This window comes from Synchiropus splendidus, chromosome 19, assembly GCF_027744825.2.
Source record: "Synchiropus splendidus isolate RoL2022-P1 chromosome 19, RoL_Sspl_1.0, whole genome shotgun sequence".
Taxonomy (NCBI): domain Eukaryota; kingdom Metazoa; phylum Chordata; class Actinopteri; order Syngnathiformes; family Callionymidae; genus Synchiropus; species Synchiropus splendidus.
Genome location: NC_071352.1, coordinates 14,517,643 through 14,542,072, shown reverse-complemented (window position 1 = coordinate 14,542,072; position 24,430 = coordinate 14,517,643). Strand labels below are relative to the sequence as shown.

Here is a 24,430-nt window from a genome sequence, read left to right as displayed (position 1 = left end):
GGAAGCACAAAAAGACGAGGAGCCGATCAATACGTTTCCAAAGCTTTTAATTGCATTACCAGATACCAACATGGTCACAACCTGGTTTCCATTCCATAAGTGCAGCCTAGAAAAACAATAATTGAGATGTTTCCTTTTGGAATGTCTTTCAAATCGAGAGCAATTATTTATTGTTTTCAATACATTCCTCTCACTTCCCAGCAGTGTGAGCCAAAAGCGTCGCAAGAGCAGTTTTTTTGGGGGGGAATGTTCAACCCGACCTGAAGAAGCTCGTATGTTTACTACAGATTCAGGCGCTAAACTTTTCCCTCAATGAGCTGTGAGGACCCCTCCCCCCGCAAACTTTAGCCTCGTTGTGAACAAAACCACTGAGATAAACCTGAAGAAATCAATGGCGCAAGTGAACTAGTACTCCATCCAAATAGTCGGAGCTTCAATGTTTCGGCGAATCAAGTGGTTTAGATGCATGTTTCGTTTCTTTGTTTTTATGTTTTTTTCAAATTTGCCTTTTCAGTGCAAAGATCAAAAATCAAATCCTTCAGTCTCCCGACGAGTCGCTGACTAAAGTCGCACCAGAAGAATGTGGATTCCTCGCTGCAGCTAACGGAGCAAATACACGAAAGCGTATGAACCTTCTCTATAAAGGCGTGAGCACAAGCAAGAGCTGTAATAAACACGTTCCATTTTAACCATGATAAAAACTTCTGCATAAAATACAAATATATAGATCAAGATATTACTTTGGTCCCCTTCCAGTAAATCTGTCCTCACTCATGTCTTCAATTAGAAAAATAGATCCGACACCAGGACGAGTACAAGTGGAATGCATCCTTACAAAAATAGTATTTTTAAGTCCCCCAGAGTGAAAAACGAAGCGACAGAAGAATTTGGCCCCAGAATTGCTCAGCGTGGTGATCGTCCAGGTGTGTTGTGTTCAGATGCATAGATTGTCAATGGTCGCGGGTCCTCGGCCCCATGGCGTGGTGACGGAGCTGAGGACAACAGAGTGGCACTTTACTCAGGCTTGGGCTCGGGGGTCTCGCTCTTAGGCTCCGCCTCCTCGTCGCTCTCCACCCCGGCGCGGGGGACGATGCGGCGCACGGTGAAGGGCAAGTCACCACGTCTGCAGAGAGACACCAGTTAAGAGCAGGCGAACCAATGAAGAGTTGGACTCGCCACCTGAAGAAGGCGCCAACAGGGCAGATCAACGCTGACGCGCTCCACACGCCTACCTGAGCTTGCTCTTGAGGCTGGACACCTCGCGGTTCATGGCGTCGGCCGACTCGGTGGCGTCCTCCAGCTCCCTCTGCAGCTTCCTGCGGACGGCGTTGGCCCTCTGCGCCTCCTCTTCAGCCTCCTCCAGCTGGCGCTTCAGCTGCTTCATGCGAGAGTTGAGCTTGTCCACCTGCAGCGATCAGGACACGTTTAGACAGACCCACCCGTGATCCCCAGATGCTGCGCTCCAGCTTCTGACCTGATCTTTGTACTGCTCAGCGTTGCGCCTCTCGTCGTCCACCTGCAGAATGACCTCCTTCAGCTTCTTCTCGGTGCGTCTCACCAGCTTGGAGGCTCCCTGTCGCTCCCTTCAGGTCCAAAAAGCACTCAGTTAGCCAAGTGTTGGGCCCTTCTCACCATCATAAGCTTCTCATCACTGCACCTGGTCTCCAGGTCCAGCTGCTCCTCCAGCTGAGCGATCTTGGCCTCCAGGGCGGCCATGTTGGCCTTGTACTTGGACTTGACGGTGCCCTCCAGCTCCTGCAGCTTCAGTTTCAGCTCCTTGTTCTGGCGCTCCAGCTGACAGCGGGCGCCTTCCACGCGCTGCGAGGTGCTGCGCTCAGCCGTCAGCTCCACGTTCATCTGGTCAGTCTGTGGAAGGCACAGCGAAGTTACGGCCTCCTGCTTCACGACCAGGAGCAGCCTGGGGCTGGGACCTGCAGCATGGACTTCTTCAGCCGGTCGTTGATCAGCTCGGTGTTGCACTGCTCCTCCTCCAGCTCCTCCTCCAGCTGAGCGATGCGAGCCTCCAGCCGCCTCCTCTCTTCTGCCACCAGAGCACTGAGACGGAGACGGAGGTCATCACAACTCCACCAGATCTTTCAAGTTGGTCTTTACCTCTTGGAGGCTGAGTTGCTGATCTCATCCTGGAGCTCGTCTCTCTCCTGTTGGGCCTGTCGCTTGGCTCTTTCTGCAGCAGCCAACTCCTACAAAGGCAGAAGCAAACAGTGGAAGCTGAAAACTCTGTTCCATTCCTCTTCTTTTGATTTTCCGACACTGCTGTGCCTGACTAAAACACACGCGCCTCTCTGATCCGGGCGTTCACCAACATTTCCACTTATCCAAATCTCATTTGTCAAATTAGACTCCAGGAAGTCTGTTTGAATCTGATATGAAAGGATTTCATGAAGCCACTACTGTTGTTGTTGGCACAGCCAAGTGACGGGTTTCCAAAGTCCCGACCAAACAGGTTCAGAACTTGGGCTTCTACTGAGAGACAGTGCTGACCTCCTGCATTTGGAGCATGTCCGCCTCCATTCCCTTCAACTTCTTCTCCGTCTCCTTGCCCTGGGCCAGGATCTCCTCCCGGGAAATGCGTGTGTCGTCCAGCTCCCTGATCAGGTCCTTCATCTGACCCTGAACATTTCACACAGCCAATGTGAATGTGGTCTCGGCAATGTGATGAGACTTTCTGGTGCCTCACTCACCTGGAGTTTCTTCAGCTGTTTGAGGGCTTCATCCCGGTTCTTGTTGGCCATGTCGATGCCGTTCTCCAGCTCCTTCAGGTCCAGCTCAAACTTCTTGCGTGCAGCCACGGCAGCAGACCTCTGCTTCCTCTCGTCCTCCAGTTCCATTTCCATCTCGCGCACCTGCAGAGACAGCGTTGCGAGTCAATGATGCCCAGTTCTTACTGAACAATCCGAGTCCAGAAAAGTCATGGCAAGTCTGAACCTGTTTGACCAGCGCCCTCTTCTTCTCCTCGCCCATCTCGTCCCGACCAGCCAGGTCCCTTTCATATTGAGCCTTCATGGCCTGCATGTTGACCTCCAGGCGCAGTTTGGCATCTTCGGTGGCCTGGAGCTCGTCCTCCAGCTCCTCCAGTTGAGTCTTCATCTCCTCCAGCTGTTGCTCCATGGACCTCTTGGACTTCTCCAGCTCGTGGACCTGGACGGTGGAGACGGTGAGTTTAAGAGCAAACAGACTAAAGACATCAGTTTCTTACATTCTTCCCGACGTCATCCTTGGACGACACCAGGTCCTCCATTTCAGCGCGCAGCAGTTTGTTGTTGCGCTCCATTTCATCCTTCATGTCAGTCAGAGACTCCAGCTCTCGGGTCAGCGCCAAAGCTCTGGTCTCCTTCTCGCGGGCCTCAGCTTCAGCTCGGTCCCGCTCCTCCGCATAGCGAGCAGAGATGTTCTTCTCCTCAGCCAGCATCTGAGAATCACAAGAGAATTGAAGTCTAAAAGTCCGAAAGGTCACGTGACCTTCCGCGATCCAGTCCTGACCTGGTCAAACTTCTTTTGCTTCTTCTCCAGGTTGGAGACGATCTGTCGCAGGTGGTCCTGATCCACCAGCAGGTCGTCCAGCTCCTGCTGCAGACGGGTCTTGGTCTTGTCCAGCTTATCAAAAGCAGAACATTTCTCATCCAGGCGCTGGTTGACCCCCTCCAGGTCTCTCAGGATCCTCTTCTTGCCTTCCTCTGCGCTCTCCAGGTTGCCGGCGTCCTGCTCCAGCTTCTTTTTCATCTCCACCAGCTGAACAGATAAGGGTCAGCATCGGTGGAAGCAGCAGACGACAGACAGCACTGGCACATACTTGAGCTTGTGCATTCTGGAGCTGCCTCTCCACGTTCTTCTTGGCCTCTTCTTCTTCCTCCAGTTGTTCTCTCAGACTGTTTTGTTCATCCTCAAGCTGGCGAACGCGGGTGCCCATCGACAGCTTCTGCCGTGTCTCCTCCTGAAGTACTTCCTGTTGGAGACGCACCAACCAACCAACCCATGTGGTCAGAGTAGAAGCGGCGAGGGACGAAAGCTTCAGTGGGCGGGTTTGGTACCTGAACATCTTGCAGCTGAGACTCCACAGCTGAGAAGTCTTTTGTCGCCTTGATGGATTTGCCTTCGACCTCACTCAGCAGACCAGTGACATTTTCCAGCTCCGCCTGTCAACAAAACACAAACCCTTGAGCCCTTATAGTCCCATGACCCCTCTGGCCCCCAGAGGCCTGCTACACCTGGTGTTGAAGAGCTCAGTGTGATGACAGCAACTGCACCTGCATTTTGGCGACTTTCTCCGCCAGCTCCACTCGCTGACGCTCGCTCTCAGAGTGCTTGAGCTGCAGCTCCTGCACCGTTGACTCCGCCTTCTTCCGCCGGTGCTCAGAGTCACTTTTGCCCTGCATCAGCGTCTGGAGTTCAATGGTGAGCTCGTTCCTCTCCGACTCCAGCGCCTGCTTGGCCTTCTCCATCGAGACTTTGTTCTGAAAGAAGACGGCGACATGAGCGTCTCTGACAGCAGGGACGCCGGGGAAGGACACGGTAACGTGCCACTCACCCGCTTGGCCTGCTCCAGCTGCTCGTTCAGCTCATCGAAGGCCTGGCCGTGCTTCTGTCTCATCTCCGCCAGCTGGTGTTCGTGCAGTTTCGCTTCATCATCCAGAGTCTTCTTAAGATGAGCCACTTCGGTTTCACGTTTAGTCCTTCGGAACACAAGTGTTGAGGACCTGGTGTGACCTACACCATCCTGTTCTTGAGGCTACCTGAGTTCCTGCTGAGCAGCTGTGGAGTCCAGCGTGTCCTCCAGCTCAGTCTTCAGGGCCTCCAGCTCCTCTCCCAGGTCCCTGCGGTGCTTCTCAGCCTTGGTGCGAGCCTGCCTCTCCAGCTCCAGGTCCTCCTGCAGCTCAGAAAGCTGAGCTTCCAGCTCACGGATTTTTTTCTGGGCATGATTCTTCTGAGCAGCCTCCTCCTCGATCCTACACACAAGCAATGCAGCATGGACTCACAGGTTCACATCTAGGGAGCTGACAATATGCATAGTAACTAAAAATATGCCGAGTAACATCGACGTGTGCAGACCTGGCGAGAGCTGCCTGGAGTTCCTCCTCCTTCTTGGCCAGTTGGGCGCGAAGCTCTGCAATCTGAGCCTGGAGCTCAGCGATCTGGTCGTGGATCTCAGTGAAGTCACCCTCCAGCTTGCGTCGGTTCTTCTCCAGCTCCTGACGTTGCTTCTCTTCTCTGCGCAGGCGGTCTAGTGACACAGACAGACCAATGATTTCGATACAATGATCTGCAGTTGGGATGGACTGGAGAGGGCGTCCTACCCTCCAGGTCGGTGATCATGGCCTCATGTTTGGTCTTCAGCTTCTGCAAGCTCTTGGATTTCTCCTCCTCCTCAGCCAAGTTGGTGGTGAACTCAGAGATCCTCTCCTCCAGCAGCTTCTTCTCCTGAACTCACAGAAAGAGTGGTTAGCATTAGCTAGAGGGACATATCTTTACTTGAGAATGATTACATTTCACAGCCACCTTGTTCAGTTTGTTGTTCTGGTCATCAAGGACCATGACATCCTCTTCAACCTTCTTCATCTTGGCCTCCATTGTGACCTTCTCCAACTGAAGCTTCTGCCTGGCTGCCTCCTCCTCGTCCAGTTGCTGCTCCAGGTCCTAGTTCCAGACCCGCGGTGAATGAAAATGTTCCTCATGATCATCAGTGTTTGTACACATGCATGACTTACGGTGATGTTCTGCTGCATCTTCTTCTTCTCTGAAATTAGGTGAGAGGCTCGCTCCTCTTCCTCCTCCACCCTAGCTTCAAGGTCGTGAAGGATTTCCTCCAGCTCCTGCTTCCTGGCGGCAAGGCGAGCTCTCATCTCCTCAGCTTCAGCGCAGAGCTCCGTCTCTGCCTGAAGCTGTTCCTGAAGGGCCATCTTCTCCGCATTCAGCTGCAGGAAAACAAATGAGGTTCAGAACACAGGAGACGCACCACAGCACAACTCAAGAGTACCTGTTGATGCTTTTCCTCAAACTCTTGAAGCTGCTTCTCAGCATACAGGTGCCTCTCCTTCACCTTGGTGAGCTCCTCATCCTTGGCCTGCATCTCTTCTTCTTGTCTGCTGACTTGTAGAAGAGGCTTGACCTGGTAGCATCAAGACAGACGTTGAGCTCTGGTAGATTCATAAATATACAGTTAAGAAGAAAATCGATCTCACCTTAGTGAACAGTCTCCACCATTGCCAGTTCCTCAGCTTCAGATACGCGGCACAGTTCCTCTGAATGACTTTCATGGCAGTGAGCTGCTGTTGCTTCTTGGCAAAAGACCTGAAGATTGATCAGTCATGTTTAGAGCCTCATGATGACTTACTTCTGCTGTGGAGCTCAGGACACATCGGTCTATACCTGCGGGCCACGTAGCCGCGGCACCAGGCCTGGAAGCTGATGATGATGTCGGTGATCTTCATGTCACGCTCTTCTTCCAGATGAGCCAGGACTCCAGCTCGGAAGAAGACCTTGCTCTGGCCAATACGGTACAGGTTGGGATCCAGCTCCAGGCTTTCGATCTGTCAGGAACACATGCATGTGCATGATGAATGACCTTAATTTGAAGCCGTTGATAAATATGATGAACATGTACAGCAGCTCCACAAGAACATAAGCATCACAGAGAGGTGGCAGAATGGCAGTGGACCTGTTCTTAGCATTTTTGTGTGCACGAAGGATGGACCTTCAGGGTGTCAGCAGCAGCCAAGAGCAACCTTACCATGCGCACGCAGGCCTGCTTCCCGTCCATGAAACCCTTGGGGATGGCATTCGGAGTCAGGATTTCATATCTGCGGTGATGAACGAGCATCATCAACCTGGAGCGCGCAGCAAACAGCTCACCTCTGCAGTGCATCACCTACCTCTGTCTGAACTCCTGGAACACGATGCGGTTGGGGAAGCCCTGCCTGCAGATACGGATGCCCTCGAGGACACCGTTGCATCGCAACTGTTCCAAAACCAGGTGTGGGTCAAGTTTGCCGGCCTGCAAGAGGACACCGCTCCATCAGCATCACATTTTCCCTACATGCTCGGTCAGTCCTACCTTTTTCTCGTGGTTGGGGATGATGCAGCGCACAAAGTTGGGGTTGGTGTTCCTCAGAGTGGCCATGAGTTTGGACAGCTGCTCCTTGTACAGCTGGCCAACGGTGCGGAACATGCCTTTGCGGGTCTTGAAAGCACCAGGCATCTCAGACATGCCAGACACCTTATCCAGGCCCACGATGCGGTCCACTAAAAGAAGGGGGCGGAGTGTCATTAAACAACTGCAGCTGTGAATGAAGAGCCATGCAACAACACCAGCACAAATGCCTTTCATCCCTTTCTCTACCATCGCTTGTATCACAGGCAAGGGGACAGTAGAGAAACCCTCATGGTCTCAAAGCAGGTGAACCACAAATGGTGAGCGATGAGGAGAGCATACAAAGGTCACAAAAAGCCAGTGACGTGCGAAACATTATTCATCAGTATCATCAAGTGCATTCAGTGAAAAAAAAAAAATCATCTCAAGTTTTTAGGTTCAGGGAGGAACTTGGTGCCCATTAACGCTTGATGTAATTTTGTGGCAGTCTGTATCATAAACCACACCAAACCCATGCAGTATATATACCCAATGATGTAGTACCCATGACCACCACCAGGAGTCCAAAACAACACTATTACACAGAGGGAGACAAGGACAGTTTCATGAAAGAGCAACAAGAGGGTGGAAAACAAGAATGTTCCACAACACAATCTGGTTTTAGTGATCCATAGTGTCGACCAGATGAAGATATGCACACATTTAACACGACGTACCGCTCTGAAGGGGAAAAGGAAAAGACCAAAGAACAGAAAAAGAAACCATGTCACCTGAGTCAGAGTGTAGAATAGGAAAACGCTGATAAAAATAGGCTCTCTGGCAACTCTGTACCTCTGAGAGCCAGTTAAAATGGAAACAAGAATGACGGACAAAATGGGGTCGTACAGAGGAAGAAATGGAATGGAAACAAGGTACAGAACAGAGGACCAAGCACCAGAGGATGAGAGACAGAAATTAAACTTTACAGAAGTACTTGACGCTTCCCGGGAGAAGAATTCACAACTCACCATCCTTCCACAGCTCGGAGACAAACTTATCAGTGGACTGGTTGAGCAGAGAGGCCACGTTGTCGTTCAAGGGGTCCATGTTCTTCATCAGCCACTCATCTGCTTTGTAGTCCACCTGGTGAGAACAAAATGGCAAGTTTGATTTCAGAATACTTCATGGCTTGGTAATCAAAACATAGCTGGTCAGCTTACCTTGCCAGCGTAGTGAATGATGCAGAAGTCGGCCTCATCCTTCAGTTTCTTGGGCTTGAAAAACTTGGGGTGCGTGCCCTGCTCCTGGAGAACCTTCTCCACAAAGCTCTTGTCGGTGGCCTTGGGAAACCAGCACTCCTCGTCCAGAAGAGCCAGAATACCAGGAGGACTGGCCTGATGGGGGAGATCACCGTCACTTGAGAACCGAATTAGACTGCAAGTGTCTGCACTTATGGCATACAGAAAACAAGTGATCTGCAAGCTTCACACTCACCGGCTTCTCGATGAGGTCGATGCAGGGCTGCAGGTCCAGCCCAAAGTCAATGAAGCTCCACTCGATCCCCTCCCTCTGGTATTCCTCTTGCTCCAGGATGAACATGGTGTGGTTGAACAGCTGCTGCAGCTTCTCGTTGGTATAGTTGATGCACAGTTGTTCGAAAGAGTTCAGCTGAGAGCAGAAGAGGTGAACAAGACGTCAACAAGAGAGAACATTCTGAAGAAATTAACAGACGGGCCAGTTACCTACCTCAAAGATCTCAAAGCCAGCGATGTCAAGGATGCCGATGAAGGAGGCGCCCTGTCTCTTGGTCTTGTCCAGAGCTTTGTTGATCCTCATGACAAGCCAGCGGAACATCCTCTCGTAAGTGGCCTTGGCCAGGGCTTCCACGGCAAATTCGGCCTGCTCCTGAGTCTGGGCTTTTTGGACATAGTCCCGGCCGACCTTGATCCTGGGAGAGAGGATGGCCCTGGTGAAGTCGGTGACATTCATGCCCATGAGGTGGCACACCTTCTGCGCCGCTGTGAGAGCAAAAACAACGTTAATTGTTTATTCGTGACGAGAGCGACAAAGGCAGAGGTGTCGTTGAGTTACCGGTGTTGTCAGGCATGGAGGCTTGGTCAGTGTGGCGCTCCTTCTTGAAGTTCATGTTCCCCAGCTGCAGTACTGAGGCCACAACTTTCAGCATTCCTGCATGAACATCACATCATATGGTCAGTGAATGAAGCTGATAAGATCTTGGTTGCAACATGTCAAATGCTCACCAATCTGCTCATCCTCTGGGATGCTCATGATTCGAAAGGCATCGATAGTCTCTGCAAACAAGTCTTTGTCCTGCTGTCCAGGGATGGTGAGGTTCCCGTTGGAGAGGAAACGGTAGTTGTTGTAGTTTTCAAGCAGAAGGTCAGCTGTAGGAATCAGGTTGGTCACTTTAGTTGTATATTGAGGTGTTGAAAACAACCCGGGTGTGGAGAAACTTACAGCGCAGCTTGTCTCCAGCTCCTGTGAGCAGGTAGTAGAAGATGTGGAAGGTGCGTTCATCTTTGGCCTGGCGGATGGCTCTGGATTTCTCCAACAAGTCTAGCAACAGTTCTGTTAAGCAAAGCAGCCATCTATATTCTAATCAGTGTCAACATAGTACTCGTAGTAAAGTGGAGACAAACACATCTCTGCAGCAATCCTCCACTGGCATTCAAAACAAGGATACAAGTTTCAATATTTGCACCGACAATGTAACCGTTGACATCGAAGTTGATCCTGATGAATTTGCCCTGAAGGAAAAGAAGCGTGTTGAAAGCACAAACAGCAAAAACCAACAAACCCGAGTTTCATCTTACAAATCGAGACGAGTTGTCATTCTTGACTGTTTTGGCATTTCCAAAAGCCTCAAGGATGGGGTTGGCCTGCAGCAGCTGCTTCTCCAGCTCCCCCTGGGGGACAGAAACATACCAACAGAACACAAAATTTTATTCAGGAGTTACTTTATTCTGAAATGAAGGACCCACGTGGGATGAACCCGATGTACTTACACCTGAAGAAAAGGGCCAAAACGAGGACATTTACAGAAAAAAGAGGCCATATTGATGCACACACACCATTAATAGACACACAAACACGGACCCAAGCAATTTCCCCACACCAAACCTCAAGTTAGTGTCCAAGCAAACACAGACCCAGTGAGCCTCACAAGTAACCCATCACCACCACGAGACAAACCACACCACTCTCTTTTCACCTCACACATGCTGAGCAAAATTAGATATCATAACTAAATAATGATAATATAACAAAAATATGCATGACTTCAACAAGGCAGAGCTACCAGTTCCAGTGACTTTGATTCCTAGATCGGTAAACTGTATCTGAAAACTGACTGAATTATGAGTTCTTGCTTAATATGCTAACAATTTCTTTCTTCTGCATCAGACATCTCATAAAAAAGCAACAAGATACATTTTTAGCAGCAAAAAATAGCAACAGAAAATGTGAATAATTCAGCCAGTTGTTGCTGCAGCCAAGTGCGGCAGTGTGTTTTGCTTTTAGGATGTGAAGACCCTTCCCCTTTTAGCCTTCTATTGTCTGGCTGAATTTTTCACAGGAAAACGCTGGATGCCACCGATCTGCAAACAAACTTCCTCCTGACTCCCCACTGGCTCCCAAGACAAGCCGCGAATCCCCACTTGGGTCAGGGCACCTCAGCGAGGGGGGACATGGAGGGGAGGGGGAAGGAGGTGATAACAGAAGCAGGTGGGGCAAGAAGAGTGGACGGTGGGAGAGAATTAACTCACATGTGACAGGACCGAGCTGTTCTGTTGGTAGGAGAAGAGAAATACAACCTCAAAAAGGGATGTTGGGTACTTGGGAAAAGACTGGCACACCACATGAGGTGGGGTGTGAGGTCAGTTATGACAAGTTTAACTCCTCATCAGCTTTGGCATGGACCTCCACAACAAGTTGGTACCATCCATTTATGTGTTCAGGCAGCATCCATACAATGTATTTTTGGTCAACAAGGTACTTGGGATTAGATGTCATTTTGAATGGACTTGTGAAACTGAAATACAGAGTCAGAACGCACGATAAAAGGAGAGGTCTAACCTGATCCTTCTTGGTCTTGTGAGAGGAGGCAACATGAGCCAGATACTGGATCACCTTCTTGGTGTTCTCTGTCTTTCCAGCACCAGACTCACCTCTTTAAGGAGGGAAAAAAAAAAAATCATCATGAGAGTCTGACCCCCGAGTGTGACACCGAGAAACATCAGCGAGTGTGACACTCACGTGCACAGGATGGACTGGTCTTCACGATCTGCAACAGAGATACACAAGGATTATGTAAGATTGGTAGAGCATGTTTTCTAAATTAACTTTTATCACTCTAGTGCACACAGCATTGTCACTGGAACAGGAAGTACATTTGCTACAGACAGGAAATCAATTTCCTGTCTGTAGCAAATCCTGTCCAATGCTTAGGCTGAAGCAGCCAGCTAATTACTGAAGACTGGGTGGGAGGCAAGCGCAACAGCTCTGAAGCGAAAACCAGCATCAACATAAACTTAAGCACCACTTGGAGGTTAGTTATTGGGGCTTTATGATAAAAAGTTCATCTGATCTTGTGTGTCCTGCTTTTCGACGCATCATTTCCTCACCCACATGCGGTCCGTTTGGGGGCAGGACTCACCTTGCATCATGCTTCTGTACGATGTGTCAGTGATGGCGTAGATGTGAGGAGGCATCTCGTGTCTTTTCTTGCCCTTGTACATTTCAACTATCTCCTCTGAGTAGATGGGCAGGTTCTTGTAGGGGTTGATGACGACGCAGAAGAGGCCAGAGTATGTCTGCAGAACACAGGCTCAGTTAACATGTAGTCACAACCTTTAAGTACAAGGTGGGCTTTCCTACACAGAAACCAAATTCATGATTTCATTATCGGCAGCTTATTTCCTTAATGGGGTCGAAGGGTGGGGGCACTGTTTTCACGTGATCCAGCAGTAACCGTCGACCTAATTCACAGTCAGAGCAAAACCCTTGATCACGGCTCATAGCTTTAGTTCCTTCAAACGTTATGCAATTCAACCACACCCTGCTAGCAGAACGACACTTTGACTTGACAGGTAACCAGAGATCAAGATAGATGCAAGTCTCCAAAACAGCTTTGTAAGCCAACATACTTCAACATTGGAATCCAGGCCCAATTCCTGCAGCCCGGAGATATCTGTACCATCCATCTCTCTTGTGCGGGGCCCGAACTCCCCCGAGATGGTTGGTCTAAATCTGCCTGGCTCTCAAACCAGGCACAGCCTCATTCGATAGAGGCAGCGCGGGAGGAAAACAACAAGCTGTTCCAATACGACCGAGGTCAGAGAGACCAAAATATGATTGGTCGAGGACAAAAAGATAAACACCAATATTTATAGCAGAAGTTACAAAAGAGTCTGGATCCTACCCTGGAGCCTCTTCATCGTCATAAATTAAGAGTAAACTTAACAGACCAGAGGAAAAGTTAAGCTTTTGTTGAAAAGTCTTCTCTTTTGTCCTACTGTATCATATCTGTCAGCAAAAACAAGTGTATTTTAAGACTTAAAAATACTGTTGGTTAAATATTCATTGGCAGTAAACATGATTAAAGAAAGCAAACAAAAAGTGAAGTCAACAATGTCATTGAAATTTACCTTGTACACACGTAAGCCACGCTCAGCAGCAGTGGATGGAAGGTATCTTAACTTTCATTGACTCTTTGTGCTGAGGAAGTGTGCTACTGTGGTGCCATACTCACATAGATGAGTCCAGAGTAGTATCTCTCCTTCAGGTTGTGCAGCACTGAGGCCTCGTTCAGGCAGGTGAGCTCCGCCATGTCCTCCACCTTGCTGAACTTTGGGGGATTCATCTTCTGGATGTCATCCTTGTTCACTCTGACCTTCTTGCCAGAGTCTGCCAACTCGACCACACACTCCTCTCCTCGCTCCTCTTTCACGGTGCCGGCCTCGAAACCCAGGCGATCTGATGGAACCCATACCAGCTTCTTGGTAGCCCAATCGGCCTGCGCCAGCGGGTTGTTGACCAGATTACGGTCCACGTATAGAAATTTGTCTGCAGCTGACATGTTGGCAGTTTCTGGAACAAAAAAAATAAAGTTTTTAGTCACAACAAGATCCCTAATAAAATCTCACCCGTTCCCCTTCACTCATCTTGATCCAGGGATTTATATCTGAACTAGACCTTGGGTTTCGTCCCACGCCATGACGGAGGAATGCAAAGTTCACCACTGGTGAGACACACGACCGGAAATGTCTGCTCAAGTTAAGTTTGAGCTGACATGAAGCGCAACCGCACAACGACCTCTGCTGCAATGGTAATTTATGAAAAGTGTGGACCATCTGGAGACCAGTTAAGAACGAGCCGCTCAGGAATGATGTTAATTCCACAGATCTGCATCCAATAACTTATTTTGAACACATCTTGCGTCATAATCCTCAACAGCCATAAGTTATGAAAGAGATATGGACGTGGAGAGTAGGTGAAGAAGAAAGTACAGAGCAGCATCCAGAAATCACAAGCAAAGAATCAAGCTAATGTCTGACAAACAGACCTCATAAAGGGGAACAAGCAAAAACAAGTCTTCGACATCATCAGGCACTTGTCAATAGGGTGTGCTGCAGTAAAAACCCATAGTGACTGGACCAGTAAAACCTGTACTGAGGGAGAGAAAGATGCGCTTTGATAACTAAAGCGGGAGCACTTTTGCCCCAGCAGTGTTGCCCCAGACTTCACCGTCTCAATTATCATTCCGACGCAGCAGGAGCATGACACCGTTTTCCCAGCAGTGCCAGGGTCACTCGCCTGACTCAGTGTCGGGTCAAAGCTGAGACGACATGTATTGTCCAGAAACACATGTGCTCTGCTTCTTGTGCACAAATAAGCAAAAAGCCTCGTCGGTCATGGGCTGTTGTCAACATGTTGAGGTATTTTGTATCAGTTTGGAGCACATGATATCTCAATTGACAAGAAATGCTATCCAGCTGTAGACTGTTGCACATTAAACAGGACATGTTCAACTACGCAAGTTCGCTCGGTAATAAGGACCAGTGGGACAGGATGTCTCTGCCAAATTCTCATGCTCAACTTTAAAAAAAGAAATAAGGCAACTGCAGCGAGCAGATAAAGGCAGTTTCACAAGATGAGCTGCAAGTTGTCGTACAGATTTATTCCTTCATCTGAGATTAAAGTTAGTCTGTGGTGTTGTAGCTCAGTCTGACACTGAGCTGTCGCAAGTAAATCCTGCATTTGACTGTTTTACCATTTTTTCCTTATAGTATTTTGTGACATATCATTATGCAATGATCTCACAATAAAGTGCAGTACTGTGAGGCACCCTGTGATTCCCACCTCTGGAAACGGAGCGTCTAACGCTGACAAAATTGCCACCCAACACATTGGCTGGATAGCACACAAGCTTTTGTAACTCATGAAATGACAGGGCTATGGAAGTGGTACATTTTATAGAGGTCAAGGGTCACAGACCCGTAAGGGACCAGGAGGAACAGGGTTGTCTGTTCCAGTACATTAACTCTAATCTGGGGGGGGGGGGCGAAAGGAAAGGCGGGTGCTATTCTTCTCATGTCTCCTGCCTCCCTCGGTCATCTTTCAACAACGTCTGGCTCCAGCTGACATCAATCACTGATCACACTGCCGTGTCTTGAGTGGAGCGACCCCATCCTGCCAAGGTTCGTGGGGAAAATTAGCAGCATCAGACCTCTCAGCTGGCTTTTAACTCCCTCTCCTGTCACGCTGCAGAAGCCCCACACACAACCCCCTCCTCTGTTTATCCAGTCTTTTCAGGGTCGCATTCCTCCCATCTTTATCAGGCAGAGACGGGCATTCCACAAATTTCTGCTCTCCATCCACTTTGCCTCCCTCCTTAAACCCTTCTCAGAACCCTTTAGCCCTGGACTTTCTTGCAGTCCACCTCCTCAACATCCCAATGGACATCCCTACAGTGGCTCTTGAGCTGCACTGCAGAACATAATCTAATATACTTCTGTCCTGTCATTCTATAGTTTTGAAGTTATTAAAAATTAAGAGAGCCTGAGAGATAGTGAATTCTGTATTGACAGTACAGAACCAGCAGGAGGAAGTTTGGTCGCCAAAATGGAGGACACCAGAGTTAGAATGAGTTGTTGATGTGCAGCATGTACCTGCAGCACCAAGTGGTTCCAGCAATACTGGCAGTCTGGGTCAAGGTGATACTGCAGTCCATTCTATGATCAAGGTTCATGGCTTTAAAAAATTTCAAAATCATCAACTGGGTTGTTTTTCTCCAGCAACTGTAACACATACATCTATTCACAGTGGACTTTCCCCTCGGGGAATTTTCAGTGCTCCAACATTTTTGAATCTCATTTTCACATATTTTCCATTTTGTCTTGTGGGAAAGCTAATACACTCTATTGGCACTTAATAAAAGGATCATTTCTAAAAGAGAATCAGTTCAATGGCCTTTAAACCACGTGTGAATAATTTGACACTGATTTTAATAAAATTTTGTATGTATTGCCAAAATAAGCAAGTGAGATGGGCACACCCATAATCATTCTAGCAAACTATGACTTCACACTGTTGCGAAATTATACTTTTCACGAGTGAAATAAACACAGAAATAAATTCAGCCAGTTCAAACCCTCTGAGATTCTGCTGAAGTACTTACTGAAGAGGTTGTGTTGGAAGAAAACAACCCAAGTATACAAACTTCTGTCATGTTTAGTTACTCGCCCGAGAAAAGACAACTGCTTTCGAGGCTGCTTATGCATCCCAGCGTGACACAGAAAACGGAGTGGCACAGTTTGAACAAACCCTCCAGAGAAGGAACCATGAAGACCAAAATAACACCGGTGGCTATTCTCAGTCAGGAGCCGTTCTATATCGAAGCTGAACGAAGGAAATCCAGACTCCCACATCAGACCGGTGCTGATCTAGACTTTACCTTGTGTTTATTAAACATGGAGTGAGAGCAGAGCGCTGGAACACTCATCTCACAGACCTCCCTCCTCGAGCTCACAATCCCTCTGTTTGACGGCCAGACCTCTGTAATCCTGAAAGAGGCAAGATTCCCCAGAATCCCCGTTGTCTCATCAAGCCAATGACCTGTGAGTCATTCACCACACATTCTAGGAAGCCACTAAAGATTAAGTGAGACTGTCTTGGCCGTGATCCTGAAATGAATCACAATGTTGGGACAGACAGTATTATTGACCGCAAATTAGACCCAAATCTTGCCATCAGTTCAACTGTCTACATAGTAGCATCTCTGGGGATTCTGCCCTTTACAGCACCAATGACTACGGTTACATGACGGCCCAGAAACCCAACTTGTTTCTGCCGTCCGGCTAAGATCTGAAAAGCGTGTAAAGAGCTCAGTCCGGACACTTCTAAATGATGACATGTAAAGTAGCACTGTGTTCCTCAAAGAGGAACCAAACATGAGGAAGAGATATGGGAGCCGTTTTACATGGCATCCACAAAGGGAGGAAGTAACACCGAACCTAGAGAATGAGATGGAGGAGGCGCGGGGAAAAAGGGAAATGGAATGTCCTTTCTAAAACTCCTCCCTTTTAGAAAGCAGGTCAACCTTGTTCTCTATTAAGCTAGGTTCCATTCACATCCATACATCAGCCTCCCTCTCATTCCTTTCCGCCTCGATGACGCTCCCAGAGTTACAGTAAAGATCTCGGGTCATGACGCCCCTCGTAACAACACAGCCAGTCAATCTAATCAGGGCTTTTCAATCACAGGAGACTTGAAAGTCTTGTTTATGGGTGGCACCCTCAGCCCAGGGACAAATATCATGTACGTGATCAAAAAGAAGCTTCAGACAATGTTGACGGGAGTGTTATTTAAAAGCAAACGATCAGGAGTTGCTTGAATTAAAAGCGTGACCGCGCTGTTTATCGACTTCATTAAACCTCAAAGGTCAAGCTTGCTGACTCGACGACGTGACCTCATGCTGCATTTTACAGCCACAGCAAACAAGGAAGGATTTGACCACGCTAGATTTCATCAAAGCAAAAAAAAAAAAAAAAACAACTCTCCAAAGAGCAAACCGCATTCTGAAGCTGAACATAAGGATCGGGTCAAAATGTGACAAATACTGTGCTCACATGCATGAAAAATGTTCATGGGGCCCAATCCCGTTCATTTAAAGCAATAGTTGATCACAGAGGGTCTTTATCACAAGCTTTGTCTGCCAAAAAACTGCATAAATCTGAAAGAATTTATCCTCTTTATCAAAAAAACCATTATATCACAGATTCCCTTTTCAGTTGCGACCGAGCTCTAAGCAGTAAGCAACATGTGTTCATGGGCTTTCTCAAGTTGTGACATGATAAAAACAATTCACAGATTAAACATGTTCCACAAAAACATCATTGAGTTTAATGAATCCAAAATTCATTCCTACGCTTTCACAAATGGCTCAAATATCATAAACATACACTGCTAGCTCAGCAAATCGAGTGAAAAAAATCCATCGCCACTTCTTTCACAGCAGAATGTGCTCAGTAACAGCTTCTGTCAGTGAGTTTATCTATAAAAGGGCAGAGTCAGTGAAAACCATTATGGGCACAACCAAACGCACCATTTCCTCTTTGCCCGACCTGAGAAGGGTGTGGCAAAAAAAAAAGAAGTAGGGGGAAGGAAATGACCAAGTGAGAAAAGTATTTTGCCATTTGCGGAACGTATTGTGAGGAGGAGGAGGAGGAGGAGGAGGGAAGGTGACGTTTTTGTAGGCCCACGCTGAGCTGCTGAAGTAAATTAAGCAATGGTTGGAAAATGACTGCACCACAAATCTACATCCCTTTCCACATTACTTTTCACATTCCTGCCCAAGACAGATCCGATTTCATTTCAGCTACTATACCAACATTACATTTACAGGCAGCTGTTGGCTGCGGAACGACTGCACCTCGCAGACCCTGAAGGTAGATTTCACTCCCTACTTTACAGTTCAACGGTGCGAAATGAGCACATGCAAGAACCATAAAACTGCTAATGACCTAGGCCGGGCACCTCCCACCTTATTATTACATCACTTTCTAACAGCTAGCAAGAAGAAGCCTAGCTCTCAAAAGTCAAACCTTCAGAGAAACCCAAAAGGCAGATGCAATACAAGCATTTATAGGCCAGCTTCACACACACACACCATCAAACCTTTGAGCACTGAGGGCGTTGGTCGCACCGTCTACTGGGGCATAGAACAAATTCCATATTTATCAACCAAACACCCGCCTGAATGATGAACACACAGCTGCTAGGCTGTTTGAGGAGCAGCACACGTGAACGCATTTAAGCACTCAGTGACTGTTGATGACACCGCGGATAAAAAACATGACGTAAGCCTAGAACCCAAGAAAGCAGAGGCAAAATGTCAGCCAGAATTAATTTCTTCACCGACTGACTCTGAGAAAGGAGGCCTGCTTTTACGACTTGCAACCTACTCCCACTCTTTATTCCTTTATGGCTCCACTGGTTTATCATTCCTTATCGGCGCTCGAGCTTTTCAGCTCAGGCACTGAACAGTGGCCCCGTGAAAAGACGAGACGCTAACATTGGACAAAAACACGACTCTTCTGACACAATCTAGGAAGAGAACAAAGCAACTCCATTCAGTTCAGATCACCAGCATCCCAAACTCATCCCATTTCTCAATTGGGGTCGACTGTCATATCTGGAGCCCAATCATTCCTCAGATAAGTTCCAATATATCTCACGCAAACCTGTCTAACAGACATGAACATAACTGTAGAACAAATATTTCATCAGGCATCAGTTCATCACTTGTGCATTATAGCCAGCCTTGACCATTAACCTTGTAATTCGTGTTGCAAATTAGAAGGGTGTGCAAACTGGAAATAACCTGCCTTTTGTTTAGCTACCGCACTGGCAGCACTGACTGGGTGTTGCATGCATGCGAATCAGAACGAAAGGCAACTGAACCTTGGATCGTGTCATCTAGACCACAGCAATAATCATAGTACTTTAACTTTTTTTATCCATTAACTGTAACAAGAGAGTGAAAACGAAACATGTCTTGCCACAGAACCACATGCCCCTAAAGAACTGCGTCCTGATCTTATGTCACACACAACAACATCGCCCACAACCTCTTGCTTCTACACCCCTCCTGTATTTTGTTTCTTTATAGGCATTTCCTGGTATTGTTGAGCTCCATGAAGCATGTTCAGGTGCTTACCACAATGGGAAGTCTAAGAAAGAACGGCAAATAAACCAAGAGGACTGAAACCAAAGTTGGAAAGAAAAATAAACGAGTGGTGGTGGATATTGAGAAACGCATGGAGAACAAACAAAAATGCTTTCGGAAATGCATTTCACAAAAGTTCTAATTTCCGTTCAGAGCAACACATTGACGTTGGGAGGGACCAACTAGAGCTTAACAATTCAGAGACAGAAGCAGTTGGGCTGCATTTTAATCCACTCTAAACTACAGAAAAAGTTGAGACTGAAACAGGAAAAATTCCAGCTTTCTATATTTATATTCATATCAGCATAAGAGGTGTTTTCACTAACTTGTTTTCCACCTGTGATTATTTAATGTTGAGGAGAGAGCCAAATTCTTTAGGATTTTCTGAAACAGAAGAGCTCATGAATCCCATACACGGGCACGAAAAAACCTCAAAACACATGCAATTGATTCGATCTTTTACCTTTTTTTTATTTAAGCTGAAAGGGCAGAAAACACCTAAAAATGTCTGATGCAGCACACCGATGGAGATATTCTGAGAATTAGATGAATGTCTTGTTAATCATCCCCATCTCAGTGGCAACAATGAGAGCGAACAAGCCTCCACCGTGTGAGCAGGATGAACAAACACTGAAGGGGACTAGTCAACACACCAGGAATCAATACAGCACATGCCGACTGACTGCATTACACAACAGATTACAGTAATAAGGCAGCGGGTAATGACAAAGACAACCAGACAAGTTCAGGTCACCATTTTGCCTTTAACTCACAAGAGACAACCATCATTACAGTTCAACTCATTTCAAAAGAACTTGACAAACTCCTCTTACCGGATCGAATGAGCGCCATTCTAAGATGTGCAGTCGGGACGCGGTTATTGGAATTTTAATTTCAATTTTCACCCCCGTGTCCTTAAGTGCATTCTTAGTTCAAAGCAGTGTATAAGTCCGGTGTTGCAGTCTCTTTTTCTCTTCTATGTTTTCAGTGATATTGTCAGTGTTTCTGCAGCCAAAAGTTGCCCCTTGCTACAGAAGCATGGCGAGACGTCCCTATCAATCACATCTCATCATGGTTACAACACTAAACAAGAGCCCCAAAGGTCACAAACCTGATAATGACACAGAGAGGAGTCACATCTACACTTTCTACGACAGACAAAATAAAGCTCTGTGGTCAAGGCAACCCAAGTTAAAACATCCTCTTTTGCTTTGACTGGATCACTGAACCGCCTCCGACACACAGAGTGGCCTTGTTCTTGTACTTTTTCAGAGGCCTGCATTTAATTTGGTCTTCCCAACGGTATACGAGTCACTCCTGGGGCCTCGAGTTTGGACATTGCTGACACACAGATGATGGAATTTAACAATCTCGGCAGGGGGGCTCGCTGTGAAACAGCACCGGCACTGGCAATAACTGAGAGAAACCGGCCTCAAGAGAGGAGGCCATTGCACAATAGATTAGCTCACGACTGAGTCAGACAAACGCAGGATATGAAAGACATGTCACCCCATGCATCCCTCATCTGATGTTCTTTAGTACTTCTTCCTGAAACATGCGGAAAACAGATGCAAACAATTACAAGCTGAATTGCTCTGCTACTGTAGTTATTATCGTGCCAGAAATAATCTGTGATATTCCTTTTTGTTTGCCAGATGTGGTGATCTCATTCCGTACTAACATGAACAGTAAGTCTGTAAATGAGAACATTTTCAGAAGACACCCACAAAAGATGAAGGTTGGGATGGCGAGGTAGCAACAACTGCACAGCAGTTGGACAGCACTGGTGAATATACGTGAATACTGCTCTGTCCAGACTGAAGTGTTAAAGGTTGAGATGGCCAGCGAGCATACCAGAGACTGTTTGCTCCCCCAATGTGCAAACACAATGATGTGCCATGTAAGTGAGCAAACATAGGACCTACTGACAAAGCACAATACTGGGTTGTATGAGCCTGATCACAGGGGAGATATTTATGTGGAAAATACACACACAGCATTTAGAGTCAAAAACAATCTGCAGGAAAGGTATCACATTACAGCATAAAAACATGAATAGAATGACGCTGCCATCAAGTATTAAACTGGAATTATCAAGAGACCACGGCACTAGCAAAAATATGGGCCACGGCCGAAAAACAAACACTGAGATGGACAACCTTTAGACAAAGAGAAAACGAGGGGTTCGGGCTCAAAACCTATTATGTGTTTTATGGGATGGGATGCTTTTTAATGATATTGACTTCTCTCGGAGGAGCCTGTGTGTAAATAGACTGCAGGGATGTTTGCTGTTGACTAATATGAGTGTTTGTTTGATATTATGCTAATTTGAGGAGTGACATTTGGCCAGACACTCGTCTGATACATAGCGAATTGGTTTGAGTTTTCCAGAATTGGTCAAGAAGTTGTAGTCGGAGCCCTTGACCAGGTTTATTCCAAATTATTTAACATTAACTTGTGGGCTCCAAATGTTATCAATTTACTATGTAACCATTTTTTTTATAAACAATAACATTTAGTGTTATATTGGAGTTGATTTAAAAATATATATATTTACATGTATTTCTTGAATGACGATCTTGTGGAAAAAAGGAAAACTTAAGAATACTCATATACCATTATTCGTGCCTAACACATTAGTTTAACTTATTAGGTGTATAATCATTGCTGTTGTAACAAAAAAAAATCAAATTCAACACAAATTTCTGTATTGGGTTATCAGTTCTGCTCCAGCTGGTGGTACATGACAAGAAAAAAGCTGTTTCTAAAACCATAATTTAAAAAGTATTTCCAAACCAATAATCAGGAAGTGAAAACGAAGTTTAAGGAATGTGTTTGAGTCTTATGCAACCCTTGGTGTGAGACTTTTAAAATTAAACCAGGCTGTGACAACAATAATCAATCTACATATATTATAAATTACAGTATTATTAAGCTACAAATAATATTAATCATGGATAAAATATGGGCTTCATATGAGCCTGGGAAAGTAATGGACTTGGACTACATGTTAAAAAAAAAAAAAAAAAAAAACACGTTCGCAACAAATTGAGTGCAGCAGCAGACTTTCTATTCAATATCGAGTCACCAAAACGAAGAGATAATCGAGTAAAGAGCGACAGAAGTGCGGCAGACATGTTGACACGCTTGGCGAGGGTTTAGATGGGCGCCGGTGAGCAGATGACGTCATTGCGCCAGGCAGACATTACTGGCCACACACAGTCAGATTTCACGTCAAAAAAGTTCTATCAACCGCACAATATCGACTTCCAGGTATCACTTCGAACAACAACAGGTGTCATTTCTAGCAACTGGACTTCCATTTATGGGGAGCGAAACTCCTCACCGGCGGATTCTGCAACTCATTCAGGCGAATCACTTCCTGTCTCCGCCGTTACGACGTTTAGCTTCTGGGCAGCTGCCATAAATCTGACGCTAAATCTGGCGAGCTACGACTTACGCGCCGCACATGGAGTCACTTCGTTGAGTGCGCGTGAATATTATAAAGTTTTCAATGGTGTAACGGTGGATTGGCTGAGTCGAAGTTGGAGAAGTGGAGTCATAAAAAAAGTGGCTGGAGTTGCGACCTAGCAACGCTCGCTGGGCCACTTGCTCACACATTGGCGAAACAGCCTCAGTCACCGCAGGCGGAAACGTTACCTGCTTTGTGAAGAGCAGCAGGTCAAAAGATGGCGAGCAGCAACCAGGAGGCTCCGTCAGTCAAACTTCTCTTCCAGTCGACGGCAGGGAGTTTGGACTTTACAACCTCCCTCTCTTTCTTCGCTTCCCTCACTATTTCTGTGCTTTTTTTTCGCTCCTCTTCTTCCGCCTGCCCTCCCTCTGGTCCACTTGCTGCAGCTCACTGGTTCGTCCAACTTGTGTCAGTCAGCACGTCGGCGGCCAGACGCGGGGCCGGGGTGTGGTCCATGAAGCGAGGCGCGCTTGTATCCGCCCCCTCGACCAATCGCAGCTGCGCGGTTCGTAATCCCTCCGAGTGCTGGCCAATCAGGTAGCGTCTGGGCAGTGAAGGGGGCGGGACGTCAAAGTTGACTCCGAGCGAGGGGCTCTGGGACCAAGCTGTGTTTAATGACGGAGGTATGTGCATACTAAGGATTTTTATGTCCATATATGTCCCAGGCTTTCCCAGGATGGACTGCATCATCACGGCTCTTCCCCTCGCTATGTGTCAACACGGTCCTCTCTCGGAAAACCAGTCAAAATTATGCCTGTGGGCTATTTCTGAGTTACTCCTATTATTATTATTGTTTATTTCTATTCATTTTTGTTTTGGTTTTTGTTTATTTATTATTATTATTATTATTGATCCTCACTGAGCTGGCATTAAAGCTGATTCTGACATTCCTGCTTCTGGACAGATGGAGTGATAAAGTGCGAGCGATCGCCACACTGCACCTTCTAAGACTTCCCAGTCCTCTTCTCAAAGAAAATCTGCACTGAAAAATGTTGAGCCATAGCCACGGAGATCTGACTAAACCATGAGCTAACTTCAAAAGCCAAACAAAAGCCTTACAAATAAAGCTCCTCACCAACCTGCACGACCAGTGCCAGTACGCAAGCAAGCACGAGGAACAGAACTAAACTAGTGCAGTCTCAGACCTGCTCCATTTGCTGAAGTTAAACCAATGAACCTTTGAACTACAACAATTTTCTGGTTCATATAAATGAGCAGGTGCAAACAGGTGCAGGTTGGATTTCCCACGGTGCGGCGTGAGCACCTCTCCGGGGCCCTGTCAGTTAAAGTGTGGATGCAGGAACAGACACGCCGACAAGACATGGGAACTGCCGCGGGTCACAGTCGAGAGTGGGAAGCACTTGTTTGAGTCCTTAAATCACTTCTGACGTTTGTTTTGGCTCAGGTAACGGTTTACCGCGTCAGGAGAATGGAAGAAATCCATTGTACAGAACAGTGAATTCAATGAAAACGCATGTGAAAGGGGTCAAAGTTGCTCAGGAAAAAGGTGTTTTAGGTGGCAACAGAGGTGGTGAGTGAGATACAATCAAGGCGGGGACAAAGAGATAAACTTGTTTTTTGGACTGGACCTGAAGCTCACAGTACTCCAGAGAGTGAAACCAAACAC

The 24,430-nt window shown here is 47.0% G+C and overlaps 1 protein-coding gene across 2 annotated transcripts; it reads right to left on the bottom strand.

The window, feature by feature from the left end:
- Window positions 1–30: 30 nt before the first annotated feature.
- Window positions 31–23,220, bottom strand: LOC128751338 (myosin-9-like). 2 transcript variants are annotated; one of them, XM_053852304.1, is made up of 41 exons: window positions 22,992–23,220; window positions 12,855–13,192; window positions 11,760–11,916; window positions 11,360–11,387; window positions 11,180–11,273; window positions 10,870–10,890; window positions 9,919–10,011; window positions 9,789–9,852; window positions 9,563–9,661; window positions 9,346–9,489; window positions 9,176–9,271; window positions 8,831–9,102; window positions 8,579–8,752; window positions 8,305–8,478; window positions 8,113–8,227; window positions 7,070–7,257; window positions 6,888–7,009; window positions 6,746–6,815; window positions 6,385–6,545; window positions 6,198–6,306; window positions 5,993–6,124; window positions 5,724–5,930; window positions 5,515–5,652; window positions 5,313–5,436; window positions 5,068–5,239; window positions 4,752–4,964; window positions 4,547–4,691; window positions 4,266–4,472; window positions 4,050–4,154; window positions 3,812–3,964; window positions 3,502–3,750; window positions 3,218–3,430; window positions 2,947–3,159; window positions 2,703–2,864; window positions 2,503–2,631; window positions 2,113–2,201; window positions 1,932–2,055; window positions 1,658–1,866; window positions 1,475–1,583; window positions 1,233–1,405; window positions 31–1,123 (listed from the first exon to the last, which is right to left on the bottom strand). In XM_053852304.1, the coding sequence occupies exons 2-41, from the start codon at window positions 13,179–13,181 to the stop codon at window positions 1,015–1,017; spliced, it is 5,883 nt and encodes a 1,960-aa protein (XP_053708279.1). In that variant the 5' UTR covers window positions 13,182–13,192; window positions 22,992–23,220; the 3' UTR covers window positions 31–1,014. The 2 variants fall into 2 exon arrangements, with proteins under 2 accessions (XP_053708279.1, XP_053708280.1); XM_053852305.1 differs by lacking the exon at window positions 10,870–10,890.
- Between the last annotated feature and the right edge of the window lie 1,210 nt (window positions 23,221–24,430).